Genomic DNA, 19,761 nt, shown 5'->3' with positions numbered 1-19,761 from the left:
ACCCAACTGCCTTGGAACTGCAGGGTAGCCCCCAACCCCTCAGCATCCCTGCCTGCCGTCCCTCAGCAAAGGCTCTTTGCCCACATATCCACCACCCCGGCGAGACTCACACTGTGGTGCCAAGGGTTGCCCCATCCAAGGCACGGGGCAGGCAGGGTCCGTGGCAGGGGCTCCCCCTTGCTCTGCCAGGCTCCCCGCCATGGTCCGTGTCTCTCCTTGGCCGGACCAGCCTCCTCCAGCCCTGGTGGCAGCAGCACAGCCAGCACAGGCTCTGCAGTTCCCGGCTTGCCCTTGGCCCTGACATAGCTTTTGATCACATTCCCATTTACAGCCGGTACCACCTGGGTACCATCTCCCCCCCCCCCCCCAACCCCCAACCACAGGCAGGGCAGGACCCCTCCTCTCCCAGGCGCTCTGCCATCCCACAGCTGCCAGACGAGAGCTGGGCTGTCAGCGAGGGGTACCCGAGGGGATGCCCCACCACCCGCCTTGTCCCAGGCCCCTCTCACCGGTACAGCGTGTGCTGCTGTGCAGCTGGGGGGGTCTGGCACCACACAGTCCAGCCCACAGGTCCCTGCAGGTGGGCAGCCAGCCCCCTGCCCAGCCAAGCTTAGTGCCAGCCCCACTGCACACCAGGCAGGTGGCATGCAGGATGCAGGACCAGGAGCCATCCTGCCCTGGCACAGCCACCCTGTGCCCTGCAGCAAGGTCCCCGAGGCACCTTCCTGGCGGTCAGGGGGAAGCTATGGGGAGCTGGCGAGGGCACAAGCCACACAAACACCTCCCAGCACACCAATAAATGAGAGGCTTTGGACAGGAACAGGTGGAGGCTCAAACCAGGACCACATTGGCAGCAGTGGATGAAGCTGGCAGCAATGTAACACATTGCAGCACCGGGCACTGAAATCTTGGTCCTGGGAGAAGCATGAACCTGGTTGCAAAGCTGGGGCACAAGGCGGGGGATGGCTGGGGGCTCCTGCCCGTCCCGAGCCGCACACAGACTACAGGAGGCTAAGGCTGAGCGCGGTTCAGTGTTTATTTGCTGCAGATCCTCAGCACTAGTTCACAAGGCCGTGGCAAAAAAAAAAAAAAAAAAAAAAAAAAAAAAAAAGTTAGAATAAAAAATCCTGCCACCCCCCACCCTCCAGAGAGGCCTCTGCACAGAACGACCCAACATACAAAATAATCTAAAAGGAGAAAACTATACAGGAGTATTTACACCTCTGATAAATAGACTAATACTGATCCAGGCGCCTCTCTCCAGACCGTGCGCAGTGGCCAGGGGAACAGGACAAGACACGGGCGTTTGCAAGGCAGAGGCAGGGGGGCTGCAGCCCCTGGCCTGGCTGGACCCCCCCAACAGCAGCCATCCCTGGTGCAGGCTCTGGGCACATTCTCACCACCCGCTCCAGAGCAAGGGCTTGTGCTCGAGGAGACGACAGTCACTCCTGGCACAGCCTCCCCTGCCCCTCACTGAGGGGATTGTGCTGCAAGGACATGCTGGGGGGCAATGCCAGCTGGTGCTGCTGGACAGGGGCTCTCATCTGAGCTCCGGCACCCCACGGCTTGGCAAGGACATGTCTGTGCCCCATGTGGCACCACTGCACACCGTTGACGGTGACAACTCCCGGCCCTGCAGCCGTCCCTGCGCCCGCAGGGACCATCCCTGGTGCAGGCGACAGCTGGGAGGCTCCAAGGCAGCAGCATGGGGAAGCCCAGGACAGACCCAGGCCCGCTACAACGAGAGCCAGAAGTCATGCCTCCTCGGGCCCCCCCCCCCCCCAGCTCCCCTGGGGCTGCCACACTTCATCCCGGCACCTGCAGCACCCCAAAACCGCCAGCTGCTAACCAGCAGCCGTTTGCCTTCCCTATGGGACACCCGAAGTGCTTCAGGACATGGCTGCTGGGGGGACCCAGTGGCATGTGCGGCTGCATGCTTGCTGGGAGGATCGGGAGCAGGGAGGGTGCCCATGGCGCCTTGGCTGGCTGAGGCGGGAGGGGAGGACAGTACACACATGCAGCACTCCCCATCCTGCAGCCGAGCCCGGGGCAGGATGGGGCTCCCTGCAACGCAGGGGTGTCAGTGTCCCAGCTCCAGCCCGTGAAGATGCTTTCCTAGAAATGAGGCAGTGATGGGGGGCCGGAGCCACCGGGATGCCTGTGCCCCCTCCTCCTCCCCACAGTAAAGAAACTGCGAAGCTGAAGCTGGGTCCTGGGCCCCCGAGGGCCAGGCTGCAGTGCAGCCCCAGCCCCGCAGCCCTCCGGGGAGGGGAGACGCTCAGGCTGCCGGGGGCACGTCAGCCTTGCAGGGCCAGTGGAGGCTGCTAGTGTCTCTTGGTGGAGGAGACCTTCTTCTTCCTGGCAGCCAGCATCTCGTAGAAAGGGTCCCGACTGATCGCTGCCCTGGCAGAGGGAACGAGGGCTCCAGTCAGCCACATGGCCAGGCAAAAACTGGGTCTGTCCTGCCTCTCAGGGCCTCAGGCAGGTCCCTTTGTTCCCCCCCATCCTTGCAGGGTGCCCCGGGAAGCACAGCCCACCCTCAAGCACAGCAGACGGGTCCCTGCTGTGCCCCTGCCCAGCGCCCTGCCGCCTGCTCCTCCAAGCACTCACTTGATGCACTTGATCCATTCCTCCTTCTCCTCGGGCGTGGGGGCGGAGATGCGATACACCGTGTGGTTCCCCTCCACCACTCGCCCGTCCGCCTCCGTCTTGCAGGCCTTGATCACCTGGTCCTTGTTGTCGGGGATGTAGAGCTCAAAGCAATTCTGGGAGGGAGGAGACCGTTCAGAGGCAGCCCCCACTTCCAAAGGGGACCCCAGGCTGGGAGGGACGAGGCAGAGCACCAGGGCTGCAGGCGGTCCCCTAGCACAGCCACCCCCAATGCAGCAGAGAGGGATGGACATGCTGTGATTGTCACCCCATGGCCCCCAGGCATGACCTGCCACCAGCCCTGGACACCGCAGTGTCTGCACCCAGCTGCCATGATGGGTGGAGGTGACAACTGCAGGGCCCTCCTGCCTCTCCCAGGGGCATCCCTGGGGGGCTGCTGCACCTCCTGCCTTTCCCTGCCCCAAACAAAGCACAAGGGCTGCCCCTCCAGCCCGGGGGACCCTGCTGCGGCACTCACAGGTTTCTTCGAGTCCTCCACCTCACGGATGCTCAGGTTCTCCAGCGGGATGATGCCACGGGGCTCTTTATCCTGGTGGGGCCAAGCAGAGGCTTTAGCTGTAGGCTGAACACCGCCAAAACCCACCTGCATGCTCTGGGCAGGGCTGGATGCTGCAAACACCCCTCTGAACAGGCATCTAGTGCTGCCAGGCCAGAGGGCCGCATCCTGCACCCCTGCAGTCACCGGCACCCCAGCAGGGCAGGAGGTGAGCGGCCAGCCCCATGCCGGCTGGGATGCTGCGCCTGGTCCATGCCACGCAGGCAGGTGAGCACTGGGCCGAATCCAGCCCCCCTCCCTGTCCCGGCCCAGCACACCCCAAGCAAAGGTCACTGACCGTCGTGTACTCGAAGTAGTAAAGGCAGTTGTCGGTCAGGATGAACCAGCGTCGCTTCCACGTCTTCACCCTGCCTCCTGGGAGCAGAGAGGAGCAGGTTGGGCGCAGCCCCGGCGGAGCGCAGCCAGGGCACGCGCCTGGAGGCTCGCGGCACATGGAGGCTACGGCAGAGCTGGAGCCCACGCAGACACACACAGACAAGCACCGGGCACCGGGGCGCAAGCAGAGCCAGGCAGCCCGGCGGGCACCGGGCACAGCAGCAGCAGGCAGCACACACCACGCCGGGCAGGGCACGAGCAGGAGCGGAAAGCAGACGGATGAGGATGGAGGTGGAAGGTGGTGGGGTGCCGGGCCAAAAGCACTGCACCCATTCCCACCCAAAACACTGATTTGGCGTGGCCAGAGGACACTGCAGCCAGGCAGCTCTTGGGGGAACACAGGGACTTTCTGTTCACACGGACCACGGTCTCGCTGCATCCTGGCCAATGCAGCCTGGTGCCAGAGCAAGGCACGAGCCCAGGGCCACAGCTCATGGACTTGATCAGAGGGAGTTTCACAACGGCCACCACAGAGGGAGAAGCCGCTCCCTGGGCTCAGCTCCCCCTCTGCCACACCGGTGTGCTCTGGCCATTGCGGTGGTGCCAGATGTGCTGCCACCATGGGACGAACACCCAGGCCGTGCTGTCCGGGTCCAGCACGGATGCAAGAAGGCACTGTGTGTGCTGGGGGCCGTGGTCTTCTCCTCCGCCCCACCAGGAAGGCCCCATGCCTCCCTGCTCCCCCATGCCAGCTGGCCGCCCACCCCAGTCCCAGCTGGGGCCAGCGCTTCCTAGAAAAAGCTCCTCTGCCTCCCTCCAGCCAAGCCCACCCCACCCCAAAACCTGGGGCTTGACCCTCTCCAGCCCCTGGCCCTTCCCAGAGCCACCTCCTCTCCTGGGGTTGCGGGTAGCAAGAGGCCACGCGCCAGGGCAGGGTCCTGCGGCACGGGGAGCACAGGAGGATCCCGGGCTTTAGGGACCGCAGGGGTGCTGGGCCCCATGGGGTTGGGCAGGGTCTCCAGAGCCATACGGGACCGAGGGCCAGTGCAGGCCCAGAGGGAGCACCAATGTTCCCCAGGGCTGCAGGTGGTGGAGCCAGGGCAGTGCCAGCACCCAGCATGGGGACTGCCGCAAACTCCCAGCGTGGCACAGGGCACCACGCAGACAGCTCCTGCCTGCTCCCATCCCGCTCTGGGGCACTCAGCACCCCTGACCCCCCCCAGACAGAGGCTGGGGCCCTTCCTGAGGGCACCTCAAACCTGTCCCCATCCCTCGTGGCACCATAGGCAAAGACCCGCTGCAGCTGGGCTGAGCTGCCTGCAGACACGGCTAAGCACGGACGGGCGGGTGGCCCCCGCCGGCGGCTGGGCAAGGAGAAGCGGCCGTGGCCTCATCCGTCCCTGGGCTGTGGGGTGCACCAGGGCAGTGGAAGAGGCCGGCAGGCCTGTGGGAGCGTTCGGCATCGGTCAGGCCGGTACCCCACATCCCTGCCCTGGCAGCGACGGGAGCAGGGCTGTCCCCTCAGCAGGCGAGGTCCCCGGGGTGGTGCGGGTGGTTAGCAGCAGCAGCAATGAGACTAATCACCAGCAATTAAAAACGAAAAGGAAACGAAGCCCCAGCGGCGTGAGCAGAGCGGGGAGAGGGGTACGTACCTCCTGGAGTTGGGGGCAAGGAAAGGAAGAGCCAAAATCATGGAAACATACAAATGAGGGAGAAAAGAAAATTAAAAAAAAGGAAAAAAAAAAAAAAAAAAAAAGAGGAAACCCCAAAGAACCCCCCTCGCCCCGCGTGGGTCAGTGGGGCAGGGCTGTAGCAGGGAAGCCGTGAGGGGCCAGGCCAGCGGCACTGCCGCGGGGGCCAACCTGCCCTGGCTCGCTGTGGCTCTGCGGGACAGATCTCCTCGGCTGGAGGGGCTCAGGGCCTGGTTCCCCCTGCCCCATGGCCTCCCCATGGGGTCCCTTCCCTGCCCCATGAGTGGGCTGAGCTGCAGCAGCTGGGCTGGGGCTCACGGCTGCTCTGCCGCCTCTCTGCACCCCCCCCCCAGCCGCCAACAGCCCCAACAGCAGCAGGTGCCAACCTGCCGTGCATGGGGCCCTTCTGCCAGCAGAGTGCTGGGCTTGCTCAGGGACAGGAGAGGCAGTTTGGGGCTCTCCCCCACATCTCCCTGCCCCAGAGCCAGGGGGCAGATGGCCCTTGCTCAGCCCCAGGGCCGGGCTCTGCACCAGTCAGGGCACAGGGGCGGGTAAAGCCCCTCTCCCATCCCAAGGGGTGGCAATATGGCAGAAACACCCCCTGGTGAGAGGACAGAGTCCCGACCCTAGCAAGAGTCCCAGGGAAAGGCCCCCACCACACCCCGCTCCTGCCAGCACCCCGTCCCCCCTCGCTTAACCAGGGCAGGGGATTCCCCAGAGCTGCCAAGAGGAGAAGCCACAGGAGCCAGGGCACGGGGTGGGCTTGCCGGCCGCGAGAGCCGGGCTGTGCAGCGGGGCCGCGGGGATGCCATGCACGCTGCCTGCATGTGGAGCCGGGATGCGGAGGTGATAATGCTGTGGGAAGGTGAGGCAGGGACCAGTCTGTGGCATGGAGGGGGGGACGCACGCAGCCTGGGGCAGCTCGCTGCTCACTCCCGGGGGCCTGCTCCAACAAGACCCTGCTGTGACTCGGTGATGAGAAGGGCCTCGCGGTCTCCATGTGCCAACATCGGACCCCAGTACCAGCTCTGCACCCCGCGGTTTGCCCAACCTAGAGGCAGAATCCCCTGGGACGCCCACCCAGACGCACCGCAGGGCCTCGTCAACTGTGAGTCCGCTCCTGCTGCCCAGCCCAGGGAAGACAGAGGGCTGCTGGACGTATGGATGCCTTCTGCATGGGGGCTGTGCCCCTGTCAGTAGCCTCTTGCCCTTCCACAGGGCCACACTCCGAGAAGCCAGGCCAGCAGGCGAGGTGCGCAGCCCAGGGGCATCACACCCATGGCCCAGCTCTGTCCCTGGGGAAAGCCTGCCCCCCCCAGGCCGCATCTGTCTGTCTGCCAGCACTCACCTAGCTTCAGGAGCCAGCCCTCCCGGTCGGGATTGAAGAAGGTGTGGGTGAGGTCATTGCCATCGTCCTCAGGGATTTTGAAGGGTTCATTCTTGATGCTTTCATAGAGATTCTGGTACAACAATACACAGCATCAGCTCTGTTCCACCCAGGAGCCCTACGACAGGCCAGCTCCACAGCCCTGGCCCGGTCCCTCCATGTCCCATCCCTCACCCGAAGCAGCTCCTCAGGTAGGTCTCCCCCATCGTTAATGCCACGGTTCATGGCGATGAAGCGCTCCGCTGTAGGTTTGTCCTTGACGTTGGGGTTGTGCAGGCTGGTGTTCAGCATGATGATAGCGAAGGAGAGCACATAGCAGGTGTCTAGAGGAACAGAGGGAAAAGTCAGCTGCAAGGCAGGACGGCCAGGGAGGGGGGCCAGGGCAGGCACTCACCTGTGGACTGGAAGACGCCGGGGTTGCACTGGCAGTACCGCTGGGCGAAGGCCTCCATCATCCGGTCGATCTTTTGCGCCTCCCCAGGAAGCCGGAAGCTCCACAGGAACTGCCTGTGAAGAGCAAAGCATGGTGCTGCTTTGGGGGCTCCACGCGCCCTCCGGACACACTCACATCGCTATGGCCCCCTGCCAGCCCACCGCCCGTCTCCCCTGATGAGACGTGGCTCAGCTCCTGTCCCCCTTCGCTCACCGCAGGGCCTGCACAAGGTTGAGGTCAGTGAACTCATGCAGCTCCACGAAGGCATGCAGGACTTGGATGTTGAACTCGTCCCTGCAGGAACAAAGCCAGAGCACGAGGGATGCATGATCAGCAAGTCCTGTGACTGCCGAGCAGCCCTACTTCTCCCTGCCCCACTTCAGACTCTGCTCATTTGTTGGAGGAGACCTGCAGCTACACCCCGACTCAAGTCCTGGGCTGGTTTGCACACACCGGTCTCCTGCAAGTGCCAGCCATGGATCAAACAGCCACCCATCTGGCCCTGGCACTCAGGGTGCCCAGCCCCCATGTACCCCACTCAGCTTCCCCATAAGCTCAAAGAACTGCAGTGTCCCATCTCTGAGGCAGTGAGAGCCCAGGGCATCCTCAGGAGATGTGAGCTGCCCCAGGCCAGCGTACCTCTCGCCCAGGTAGTCACCGATGGCTGTCTTGTTGAGGCCCTCTCCCTTGTAAAGGAACTGAGCAATATCCTCACACGTGTTCTTCAGCAGGTCGTTTTCGATCAGGAACTGGATGCCCTGGAGCAGTGCAAGAGGTGCTTGCTGCTGACCCCACCAGCCTGTCTGATGCCTCCTCAGCCCCTGCCCTGGGTGCTGGCTCTGCCCTCACCCCAGAGGGCAGCGAGGCAGCCCAACTGCAGGGTCACAGAGCCCAGCACGGACCAGATGATAGGCTGGTGAAGGCCCCCTCCATGCAGTCTCACTGGGAGCCTGCTGCCCCACTCCCCACCCAGCCCACCCCACAGTACCTTCTTGGGATCCATGTTGAACTTCTTCCTGCCCATGGCCACCTGCTTGTTCCTCTGCATGTTTTTCCTGCAAGGCACAAAGCAGCTCTGAGCGCCCAGGAAGGACCTGGCTGCCTCCTGCCCACCCCCTCGCCCCTCAGGCAGAGCACTGTGGGGAGGGGTCAGCCTGGACTGAACAGGAGGCGAGCAACTTTGACCGGGCCAGGCCTCTTGCATTGAACCTGCACGGGGTGAAGCTGGCGCGCCGCTCCATGTCTCTGCCCCGCTCTGCAGCGGAGCAGCATGGGGCTGCTCTCAGCCTGCCAGGGCCCAGAGCAAAGAGGAGCTGCCGTGCCCCGTCCACGGGGTCACTCCGTGCAGAAGGGGTGCTGGGTACAGCATCCCTGCAGGTCACCTCTGTATAGAGGGAGGCTAGGGCAAGCTGGGTGCAGTGGGGCTCTGGGGAGAGCAGCCTTCAGGCCCCAGTGGGGCTGGCGTGAGGGTGACAGCCTTCATGCACCAGTGGGTGATTGGAAACGACACTGGGAGTCAGCTCCTGTCGGCTGCCGGGACCCCCTAATCCCAGGCTGGCACTGCCTGTGCCAGCTCAGAATAACAAAGTCCGACAGTCACTGTGGCTAGACAGAGGGGCTGAGGCTTGGAAAAACAGACCTTTGGAGCAGCAGTTCAGACTGGGATCCTGCTACCGCTCCAAGGATTTCAGAATGCCTGGGAAAGCCACCCACACCAGCGCCCTCAGGGTGCTGCACCACTCAGCTGCCCACGGCTCCCACACAGTGCGAGTGAGCCGGCATTCAGGGCCGGCCAGGCTGCAGGGGAGGGGGCTCAGCTGAGACCCTGGGCTGTCGCGTCAGCAGAGGACTCACCTCTCCTCCGTGGACCCCAGGTTCTCGATCTCATTCGTCACTTCTGCTATCTCATCTTTCAGCCGCTGAGGGGAGAGAGCATGCTGAGACAGGAGCTGCCTCCATCCCTCCCAAAGCCTCTGGCCCCCCCAGCCCTGACAGCAGGCTGGGGCCCACGACTGCCCTTCCTTCCCACTTCCAAGAGCAGGCAGGACATCCCCATGGACTGGGGCTCGAGGAGGCAGGAGCCAGCCCCAGGGCCATTCCCCCAGGAGGCCCTGGCAGTCCCTCCTTCCTTCCCTTCTTCCCAACCTGAGTGCTGCCGGGGGCTGAACCAGCGTGGGGGCACTCACAGAGGGGGCTGGCTGCACCCCGCTGCTAATCCCCCTGCAGCATCACCATGCTCCAAGCGTGCAGGAAGGAAGAGATTCAGAGGTTAACAATATTACCCCCTAATCCCTTTAGATCATGCCTGGCATATGGCAGTAATTAGCCTCTGCTGCCTTAATCGGGGACACGACTGACGAGTGTCCCAGATGAGCACTGACCTCACACTAGCTTGCCAGGGCAGTGGCCTGGCCCAGAGACACGGTCCCTGCCTGTGCCAGGGAGTGCTTGGCACAGAGATGCCAGTGCCCTGGGCTGCGGGGAACACAGCCCAAAGCTCTGCGGGGGGCAAGGAAAAGCTGCGGCTGCCTCAGCCTGGCAGGGCAGCTGCCAGCCTGGGCCCACGTCCCCCACTGGGACCCTCTCCCCAGCCCTGGGGCCCCGCAGAGGCAGCACTATCAGGCAGTGGGGTGGCAGATCACGGGCTCCCTGCAGCAGCCGCTGGCATATGCCCAGCGGGCCCAGCTCATCCTGGTCTGTGGTTCCAGCAGCTCCAATTTTATACCCCAGAAGGTCCAAGAGAGCCTCCATGGGCTGCGAGGAGCCAGGTGGCTGGCAAGGAAAGGGGACGGGAGCACAAACCTGACCCACAGCCTTGCCTGGGCCTGCTCCTGCATGGGCTCTGCAGGTCTGGGGCACCGTACCCTCATCCCACAGCTGTTATGGACAGCCCTGGCCAGGGCAGCCTCTCTTCCCCGCCTCACCGGGGCCACCGTCCCCTTTCCCAGCAGCGAGGCAAGGGACCCTGGATGAGGCTGCAGGGACCCTGCCCAGTGACACAGGCAGGGAGATTGTTCCTGTCTCCCAGGGGATGACCCCGAGCAAGAGGCTGCCATGCCTGGGACAGGGGGATTGTGCGCGCGGGCGGTGGTCCTCAGCATCACACCTGTATGTCAGCCAGCAGCTCCTGCTTGCGACGGCGGATGTTCTCCAGCTCCTGGCACTCCTCCGGGGTCAGGTCACTGGGCACTGAGCAGAGACACGGTCAGGTCAGCATGTGTGGCTGTGGGAATCATCCCTGCCAGGCTCTGGGCGCAACCTCTGCTCCCGACCAGCAGCCTGGGGCCTCTCAGGAGCTGGGATGTGGAGCTGCCAGGTGCCCGGAGGAGCTGGACTGGCGAGTGGTGTCCCCAGCCCCATGCAGCGGCCAAGTGCCACCAATGGCACGCAAGGAATGCGAGGGCCAGGGCATCGCCCCACTGGGCAGTGGCAGCGGCTGCAGCGGGGGAGCCGGGCACCGCCGGTTCCTGCTGATTCAGCCCGAGGTGGCTGGGCAGTGAGGACCAGCACGGCCCCTGGACTGGCTCCAGCGCTCCTCCCCCAGGCCCTGGCCCTGCCACCCCGCCAAGTCCCATTTAACTCCACTCTGCCCCAGCTGGGCCAGCGTCAGTGCCTGTCCTGGTCCCTGCTGTGGCTGGGCGATTCTGTTGTGCCCTGTGGCATCGGGGTCCACGTGGACCTGGAGCCCCATGGGTTGCTCTGCCACAGAAAAACAGCTCCTGGCCACCCTTGCAGCCCCCTCTGCCCTGGATCCGTCCTTCCAAGCCAGGGCCCAGAGCTGGCACATCCTCTGGACAAACTTCACTGTGTGCCGTGACATCTACACCTCCCTATCACATGCAGGAGCCAGGCTCCCCCTCCCCAACATCATTCCCGAGGCTCAAGCCCAGGGCTGCTGCACACCCCCCCTTGCTCCTGAGACCCACAGCTCCCAGGACATTCCCAGTGCTCCCTGGCGCGTGACCTTCCACTCTGCAGTGACATGGCATCCCATTCCTGTTCTCTCCCATCGCCAAGGTCACCCGCTCCTCCAACAGCACTCCCGGCCCTCATCTACTGCCTGCACCTCCCACCTCTGCCAGTGTGTCCCTCGCACACCACACCAAGGTCACCCGCAAGAACACCAAAGCACCATTCCTCCAGAGCGCCATCCCCGAGGGAGGTGGCAGCAGCACCCGCCGGCTCGGCCCTGGCGCTACCTCCCACCTCCTGCCCGGGGGTGTTAGGGACAGGCGCCTGGCAGGGCTGCCACTGCCCTCTCCTTCCCCAAACACTACCGCTCTGTTTTGCTGAGGCCCCACATGCCACCATGGCTGTGCTTTCCAGGCCACCGCTGCCGCCAGCCTGGACTCACCTGGAATGTCCCCAGCACGGCCGCCTGCCCTGTACCAGCGCCCAGGGACGCCACGTCCCTCCGGACCAGCACCGTCCTCAACTGCGCATCGTTTCTCCCTGAGCTGCCGCCTCCTCCGTGGGAGCCGCATGCGCCCCTGGGGCGACTGCGACCACGCAAACCGAATCTCTGAACTCAGCACTTCCCTGGCTCCGCTCGGGCTTTCTGACGAGCTTCCTCCTTCGCAAAAATCCCCCACTGCCAAGGTTAGAGACAGCCACGGCTTGCGACACCATCCCCCCAGACGCAACAGCAACACTTCCCAATATTTTCAGTCTCCGACACCAGGAAGTATGAACCAGACAACCCGGCTCATGGCACCAGGTTAAAAGTTATTTAAACTTAAAAATACCAGAGGCCTTGCCTTATCAATACATCCAAGCACCTTTTGCGCACCCCAGTGCTGTTCCCGCAGGCACTTGGCCCCTCCTGCCTGGCGCCCAGGGTGCCTGGCAAGCCCAGGCTTGCTACAGGAGGGCCAAACTGCATCACACGCCTGTTGCCAGACACCAAAACCTCTAAATCCCTGGGCTGCAGCGTACACCGCAGGACCCTCCCGCCCAGCCGCAGGGGAGGTGAAATTTGGTGCCAGGGTTGGACCTGCCCAGCGGTGAGCTGGCCAAAGGCTGGAGCTAGCAAAGCAAACCCCGGCAGGAGCAGCGCTGCCTCTCCCTGCCCACCAGCAAGCGGGCAGGGGTCTCGGCAGGCCCCGGGACAGGCGCAGCAGAGGATGAGATGCTGCAGGGTAAAGGGGGCCAGCGGGTCTGTACCAGAGCCCAGGAAGGTCCCTCCCCACCTGTGCTGCTACGGCGGAGGGCAAGCACTCGTGACACTGGCCCAGCCATGTCAGCAGCAGCCAGAGGAAGAGAAACCCCAGACGCAAGAGCTTTTCTGGGGAAGGAAGAGGGCGTTAACCCTTCCCCTGCACACAGCACCCGCCCTGCAGCACCGAGCAGAGCCCAAATGGCTCCCGAGAGGCTGGCGAGCCTCGCCGCAGGCAGAGCAGTGCTGCAGGGAAGGGGAGGCTGGAGCAGGCACTTGCTACCTTGGCTTCAGCCCGGCACAGGAGTTGGAGCGCAGTGACCCCCGGGACTGCGGGATCCCAGCACTGGCACCTGCTCCCCGCCACCATGAGGCCCCAGCGCAGGGGGGCCCGGGGGCTCCCGCAGCTCCTGCTGCCGACAGCCGAGCCCGAGGACCCTGCACACCAGTGGCAGGAGGAGGGCAGCAAGGGGCACCGGCAGGATTTGTCCATCTGTCCCAGGCTCCAGGGCTGCTGGGGCCTGCGGCAGCTGGGAGCAGCAAGAGCAGCACATCCCCCCCTCTCCCACCATGCCCAAAGCAAAGCCACCCGTGACACACAGAGGCCATGCTCACCCCCTGTGCTCCTTCCTTCCCCACCACCCTAAGACAAGCGGACACGGCTGGTGGCACAGGAACGGGGCAGGCGTGGAACCACCCGCCTGCCTCCCCCTCACCCCGGCCCCACCAGCCTCCCCGCACCCCCGGCCGAGCTCACCGCTGCCCTCCGCCCTGAGCACCATCCTGGCAGGCTGCCTCCACCGGCTCCGTCCGCTGTGCCCGTGCCACTCCGGAGAGGTGCTGCTGTTTTGGGGCGCGGACACCTGCCCACCCCGGTGCTTCCTGGGGTGAGTCAGGGCTGTGCCGGGCCAATGAGCTCCGCAGCCGCCCGGGCGTCATGCATCCTGGCCTGGCCTTGCCAGGAGCCAGCACCAGCAACACCCTGTTCCTGCCACAACGAGCCTGGGCTGCCAGCGCCTTAACTCCTCTGCTCCCGGCTGGGTGGGGAAATGGGTCAGCCAGGGCCCTGCTCCCCGATCCTACGGCCTTGGGGTCAGGGCACGTGATGTGTCGGGGTCCCAGCCAGGCAAGCACTGGGGGCTGGCCCAGCCCTTCCTTCCTTTGGGGCTGCCAGGACACTCGACCCGGCACACCTCGAGCGAGCGGCAATGCCAGTGTCCCCTCCCCTCCACCAGCTGGGGCCCCCCACCCCAGAAGACACCCGCCCTGCCCCGCAGCTCCCCCTCTGGCTCCACCAGAGCCCTCGCTGCAGGTCCAGGTCCTGTCCAGGCTGTAAGGACGGAGCCCCGGACAGGACCGGGAGAGCTGTGGGGACCACCGGTGCCTGCTGCCCTCTGCAGACTCCACTGCAGCTCACACGGCTGGATGGGACCAGAACTGGGACTGGGAGCAGGGCCAGGAGTGATGCTGGTCCCTACAGGAGGTTGCTCCCCACCGTCTTGCCCCCTTGCTCCAGGGTGCCTGTACAGACCCCACCACTCCGTATAGGACCACTGTGCGGCAGAGTCTGGGGCCTGCGGGGCCATGCCTGCACTGGGAGCAAACCCCCGGCACGTCCCCATCCCGCTGTCAGCTGCCTGGAGAGGCCGCGTGAGCCTCGGCCGCCTTGACTCAGCTAAATCCTGCTCAGCAGTGCGAGATGGAGAAACAGCACCCAGAACGACAGCTACAAAGCAAGGGGAGGAAAGGCTTCAGAAGCCTCACGTTGGTCCTTCAGCCCTCAGCTGTGCTGCCGCGCTAGCCAGCCCTCCTGTCGGCCCATGTCGCGCCTGTGCCAGGCCACACGGGTGGGTCAAAGGCACCGGGTTTAGGCACACCATGGGACCGAGCCCAGGGTGCTGCCAGCGGCTGTTGCTGGGCTCTGCTGCGGGGTGCCACTGCCCGCTCCTGCCATGCCCCACGGCTGGGGGGCCCGCAGGGGCCCCCAGAAACTTCCTGCCCGTCTCGGCACACCACATCCTGTTTTCACTGCGCCGCGCGCGCATCCTGGGTTGCGTCAGCCCCATCCTTCCCCACTGACAGCCAAGGTGCGTCAGGAGAAGGGTTTGGGGACAGGCAGCTCCAGGAAAGACCCTCCCAGGTGGCTGGACCCTGCGCCTGGAGCCGTCCAAGGCCCTCATCCCGCTTTTGTGCAGCCCTGTCTGTCACCCCCGCTTCTTTCTTCTGCCCAGAGCCCGGCAGGGAACCCATGTCCACAGCTGTCGCCTTGTGCATTGGCGGCTCCAGGCTCCCACGCTCCCTGTGCGCGGACCCCCAGCCCACGGTGCGGCTGGGCAAGCACCAGCTTGGCCACATCCACACGCACCGAGCACTATGCAGGTGCTGGGAGCGCAGCCCGGCAGGCACCTCGCTTGCTCTCTGCATCATTCACTGTGCTGGGTCTCAGGAGGAGCAGAGCCCGCTCCTGCTTGGCCTCAGCTGCCAGCAGGGCGCAAGGCTGGCTGGAGGTGGTCTCGCAGCCCCGTGCCCCACCACACAGCCACTCCCAGCCCCACACTCGGGCAGGAACCCACAGACAGCAGCAGCTCACACAGGCGGCCAGCCCTCAATAGCATCCCCAACGCAGCAGGCACTGGGCTTTCCTGCACAGATTTTGGTTTGGAGAGTGCCACCCCGAGCTGCCCTTGCAGCTACACGCACTTGCAGCAGTAAGGGTGGCCAAGCGCTTACGTGTCACCCAGGGCAGTGCAGGAGGGCGACGGGCTGGGGCAGGACCTGCCACAGCCGCACCGAGCTGCATGCATCCTCCTGGCCACCACCACCGGCTCCTGAGCACCCCCGGTCCCAGCGTGGCACCCGGCACTGGTGCAGGGCAATGCCACATGAGGCAGCCCCATGCCCAGCCGTCCTGCCAGGGCTCAGCACTTGCAGAGGCCCAAGCCTGGGGAGGCCAGCGGTGCACAGGGGAAGGAGGCGGCGAGACGGCAAGGACTCTGTGCCGCTGTCAGCAGAAGCCATATGGAGCCCGATCCGTGGGCACCGCCACGTCTGTCAGGGGGACAGGGACCCCACGGCGAGCAGAGGGGAGGGCACGAAGCGCCTACCTGCCTTGGCAGCCACCGAGGGGCAGAGGAAGGCCTGGAAACTGGAGGCACAGAGCTCGCTGACCGTCCCCATGCTGCGGAGGCCTGTGCAGGACACCGCGAGCTCCGACGGGGCAGGCGAGAGCAGGCAGAGGACCGGCGGGTGCTGTGTGGCTGAGCAGCAGGCTCCCCGGTGCTGGGACCCACGGGCAGGGTGCAGGCAGGGGAGCTGGAGGAGTCCCCACTCTGGCTGGAGCCGGGGAAGGCGGCTCTGGCAGGGGAGCTCCAGCTGCAGGAGCCCACGCGCCAGCCCCAGCCAATCCTCGCCGCTCCCTGCCTGCACACCAGCCTGCTCTGCTCCTGATGCTCCGGCCGGCGGCTCAAAGCCACTTAGAGGACGAGGAGTTTGGGAACTCCCCGGCAGCCCCCCCGCCCCGGGCCGCCTGTCCCCCTGACAGCCCCCTTACCCCCGCGGGGGGCCGGCAGCGGGGTATTTTTAGAGCGGTTTTATCCCTCCGTATTAGAGCATTAAGCATCGGGAGCCGGCGGTCGCGTAGCAACCAGCACTGCATAAAGGAAGGTGCACCAAGAGACAACGCGGTTCTGGCGAGGCGTGGGGAGCAGAGGGTGCTGCCACGGCCCCCGCTCACGGGGTGCAGGGCCCGGGCGCTGATCCCAGCACAGGTCCGACAGGCTCAGCCTGCCCCACGTGCTGTGCACGGGCAGGCCCGCTGTGCCTTCTGCCAGTCCCCCGGTGACGCCGGTCAGACAGCTGAGCTCCAGGCATGCCCTGGCAGCAACGGAGGTGCCTCCCACTCTGCGGTGGTCCTGGGGTGCGAGGGACTCCTGCAGCAGGAACCGGGGAGGAGGTCCTGCCCCGGGATCCTGGCCTCAGGGCCAGCTGTGGAGCTGGGGGGAAGGCACAGCCCTTCTACCCCCAGGCTCGCTGCACCTGCATCCCCCCAGCCCCACAGGCGCCAAGCAAACCCAAACCGGACCGACAGCTCTTTCCCTCAAAGCAGAAGCGATCCCCGAACGCGGGGCATGGCCATGAGTAACAAACCCCAGAACCTGTCGGGGCACGAGGCAGCGTCCTGCGGACAGCCCGGCTGCTGGCTCTGCTCGCCTGCGCCGGCAAGCACTGGGACGCGCTGAGCAAGGAGAAACCCAAGCCGGGCAGCGGGGAAGGGCACCCTGGGAGGAAGCCACCCTCGCAGGCAGGAGGGTGTGGGGCAGGAGGGGACCCCGGGTCCCAGGAGCAGTATGGCTGCAGATGGGAGGAAAGGCAGAGAAGAGCAGCTCCCAGGGCTGCGAGGGCACCCAGGCACTCTCCACTGACGTGACCAACCTTCTGGTTTCAGTGCCACTTCCCCCTTCCCAGAGGCCGAAGCTGTGGTTGCCACATCGCTGGGAGGCAAAAGGGCAAGTGAGAGGAGCCAGGGGATGGCAGGGCTCAGCCAGGCACATGGTGTGGCAAGCAGCAGCCCAGGGCCTGGACCGGCATCTGGAAAAACCCCCGTGAGGCAAGGGCACCCATGGGTGCTCCAGCTGGCTTGAAACAGGGCCAGGCGGCATCTCCCACGCTGAGCAACCCAGATGCCCAGCTCAATCCTCACACCCTGCCTGGGCAAGGCGGGGTGTTTACAAACACCCCGGGGTTATGTTAACCATGGCTCTGGGCCCCGATCCTCCGCCTGCCGGAAAGTGGGGCCCCGGAGAGCAGCTTCCCCTGCCAGCCTCCCCCCTCCCTGAGGCCCAGAGCAGAAACATCTGACCCCAACCCCACTGCGATGGCTGAAACGCTCACTTGGGGACACACAGGCCCTGCTGCGTCCCTGATGTGTAATTGCTGAGCGTCAGCAACGTGGCACGTCGTTCTCTGCTCCCAAACATCTCGGGAGAGGAACCAGCTAATTGCCTCTGACCAATGCCACGCTGCCTGAGCCCTGCTGGCCCCGGCCCCTGGCTCTGCTCTCCAAGTCCGGTGCCATCCCTGCACTGTCCCCATGTCTTCAACCTGGGAGTCCCAGAGCTCTGCGGAAGAGCTGCTCCCCCAGCCAGGCCCAGTGACTTGCCCCGGCTCACCCCTGGACCATGCCAGGGAAGGGGCTGGTGCCTCGCTGGCAGCTCCCTTGGCAGGATCCCCCCCTGGCCGGAGTCCCCTCAGTGCAGAGGTGCACGCCGCGGTCCTGGGCTGCCTCCAAAACAGCTGAGCCTGCGCCAAGGGGCCTGCTGGCAAAACAGGGCTACGCAGGCTGGCACTGAGGAGAGGGCGGGGATCCCCCTGGGTGGGGACCCCCCCCAGCCTGCTAGAGGACCTGACAGTCCACCCTCCTTTGAGGATCTCCCGCACCTCGCAGAGCCCACCCCACCTCCTGACACCAGCCATCCTGCCCCAGACAGCAAGGCCCCCCCCCCAAGCACAAGCCGCTTTGCAGGAGGCTGCATCAACCCTGCTTAGAGAAATCCCTTAATCCCCTGGGCCAGAGGGAGCAGTAATCCCTCGGGTGCAGTAGGATTACCAGTGCTGCCCAATCCCCCTCACCCTGGGGCCGGGCCTGAGCCGAGATGGGGCTCAGCTCAGGACACAGTGCCGGGAAGGGATTGTGCTCCCTCCGGCTGCTCACCAGTGCTGCAGCTCGGCAGGGCAGGAGCAGCCAGGCCGGTTCCCCGCCACGACACTGCCGCCCCACCGTCCAGAGGCGTTCGCTCCTGCACCACCACGCTCTGTCAGCTCCGGTCTGGGGATGGGTTTGGTCTCACCGCCGTCCCCACCAGGAGATGCTGGAAAGGGGGTGGGAGCGCAGCCCCGTGCCCTGGCAGGAGCGGGGGGAGCCCACATCTGTGCCACCAGCTGCTCGCCCCAGGATTTGCTCTCTGCTGAGGCAGACGGCTGGAGAGGGGCCACGTATTGTGGGGCAGACACTGGCGTCAGCACAATCTCACCAGCAAGAGCCTCCCGTCAGGCTGCCACCACACTGAGGCCTTGGCAGACCATCCTCTGCAAAAACAACAGAGCTCAAGAGCTTCAGGACAGCTGCAGATTGCGATGCCCCTGCAACAGGGACAGTGGCGGGGATTTGGAGGTGGCTGTGCCGCCCATCTAGTGCTCTGCCCTGTGGCCCCCATGGCACGGTAAGCAAGCAATTTCTGATGCTGACAAGATGACCCGGGACATCTTCCAGGCGATTCCAGGAAGCGGTAAAGAGGTTGCTCACAGAATCGCTCCCTGCAGCGCTCTCCTGCTAATGGGCTGCATTGACAACGCCTGTGCCGGGCTGCGCACTAGTGGGGCTGGGCACTCGCACCTTATCTCACACAGTAAACTCCCCACTGCCGAGCACAGTCACTTCTGGAGTAGAACAGCAGCCTCCTAATCAGCTGCGTTGCACAACTGCGGCACGCAGGAAGCCAGCCTGTGAACCAGCACTGCCAGCAGCAGCGTCCTCGCCGGCACCGGCAGTGCCTGGGTGATCTCAGCTCCTGGGAAGAATGGACACCAGCACGGCTCACAGCATTGGGACCTTGGTTTCAGATCTCACCCAGACTCAAGCCTCCCCCTCAGCCAAGTCCTCGCTCAAGGAAAACCCACCTGCTGACCCAGAGGAACCTGCCTCAGAGGGCTGAGGCACAGGCAGTGCCTTACTGCCTGGTCCAGCTCCTCGGCACCAGGAGGCAATGCTCTGCAGGCACAGAGCATGGAGGAAAACAGGGAAGCAATCTGCATATGCACGAGAGAGGGGACCTGTTGCCCCTGAGCTGCATCGCCCTGCTTGGCCCACCCTGCGAGTGGGCTCTGGGCACACACCGGGCACTCCCATGCCAGGCAGGCGTGCTCCCGAGCTGGGGTGGTTTATGAGCCATTCAACAGACGCCATCGACGTGAGCCTGCCCTGCAGATCTATGGAGCCTGAACTCAGTGCTCAGAAGCAGCAGCTGAATACAAAGCGTGAGCGGCAGAGGGAAGGCATGCAGGCAGCAGGTTCACGGTCTGGCAGCACTGACGCTGCAGGCAGCAGGTCCCAGAGCCCGGCAGCACTGACACTGCAGGCAGCTCGCGAGCTGTGGCACCAAAGCAGCGCGGCACCGGCTGTGCGGAGCCGCCGGGGCTGAGCCCCGAGAAAGGACGAGGCCGGCGAAGGGGGAGCGCCGGGGCTCCGGGGGGTGCAGGGGGGGAACCAGCCCCCGTCAGCTCGCCCCGCTCCCCGCGCTGGCTATGGGCACCGGCTGCCGGTTTCCTCCCGCCGCTTCCTGCACCGCCACCTCGGCCCCACCCGGCCGATGCCGCCAAGGCCGCGGCCACGCGTGGGCGAGCAGCCGCCCTGTCACCTGCGGGCGCGGGTCCCGCCGCCTCCGAAACCCCGCCCGACCCCCGAACCGCCGACCGACCCCGGTCTTCCGCCTGGGAGCGGCCCGGTCCGAACGCTCCCTCCGGCCCGGGAGAGCCGCCCCCGCCCCACCGGGACCCCCC

At 65.2% G+C, this 19,761-nt stretch overlaps 1 protein-coding gene across 4 annotated transcripts; it reads right to left on the bottom strand.

Moving 5' to 3' along the window:
• Positions 1-1,431: 1,431 nt before the first annotated feature.
• CYTH1 (cytohesin 1) lies at positions 1,432-16,663 on the bottom strand. 4 transcript variants are annotated; one of them, XM_010568088.1, is made up of 13 exons: positions 16,639-16,663; positions 10,159-10,241; positions 8,907-8,971; positions 8,041-8,107; positions 7,692-7,810; positions 7,266-7,346; positions 7,014-7,126; positions 6,794-6,942; positions 6,580-6,692; positions 3,504-3,582; positions 3,128-3,199; positions 2,611-2,765; positions 1,432-2,403 (listed from the first exon to the last, which is right to left on the bottom strand). In XM_010568088.1, the coding sequence occupies exons 4-13, from the start codon at positions 8,098-8,100 to the stop codon at positions 2,325-2,327; spliced, it is 1,020 nt and encodes a 339-aa protein (XP_010566390.1). In that variant the 5' UTR covers positions 8,101-8,107; positions 8,907-8,971; positions 10,159-10,241; positions 16,639-16,663; the 3' UTR covers positions 1,432-2,324. The 4 variants fall into 4 exon arrangements, with proteins under 4 accessions (XP_010566390.1, XP_010566387.1, XP_010566388.1 ...); XM_010568085.1 differs by lacking the exon at positions 16,639-16,663 and adding an exon at positions 15,312-15,742 and having other exon boundaries at positions 3,504-3,580; positions 6,581-6,692; XM_010568086.1 differs by lacking the exon at positions 16,639-16,663 and adding an exon at positions 12,965-13,063.
• Between the last annotated feature and the right edge of the window lie 3,098 nt (positions 16,664-19,761).

This window comes from Haliaeetus leucocephalus, unplaced genomic scaffold (genome assembly GCF_000737465.1).
Source record: "Haliaeetus leucocephalus isolate CR32 unplaced genomic scaffold, Haliaeetus_leucocephalus-4.0 Scaffold238, whole genome shotgun sequence".
Classification (NCBI taxonomy): domain Eukaryota; kingdom Metazoa; phylum Chordata; class Aves; order Accipitriformes; family Accipitridae; genus Haliaeetus; species Haliaeetus leucocephalus.
This window is presented reverse-complemented; position numbering and strand designations above follow the sequence as displayed.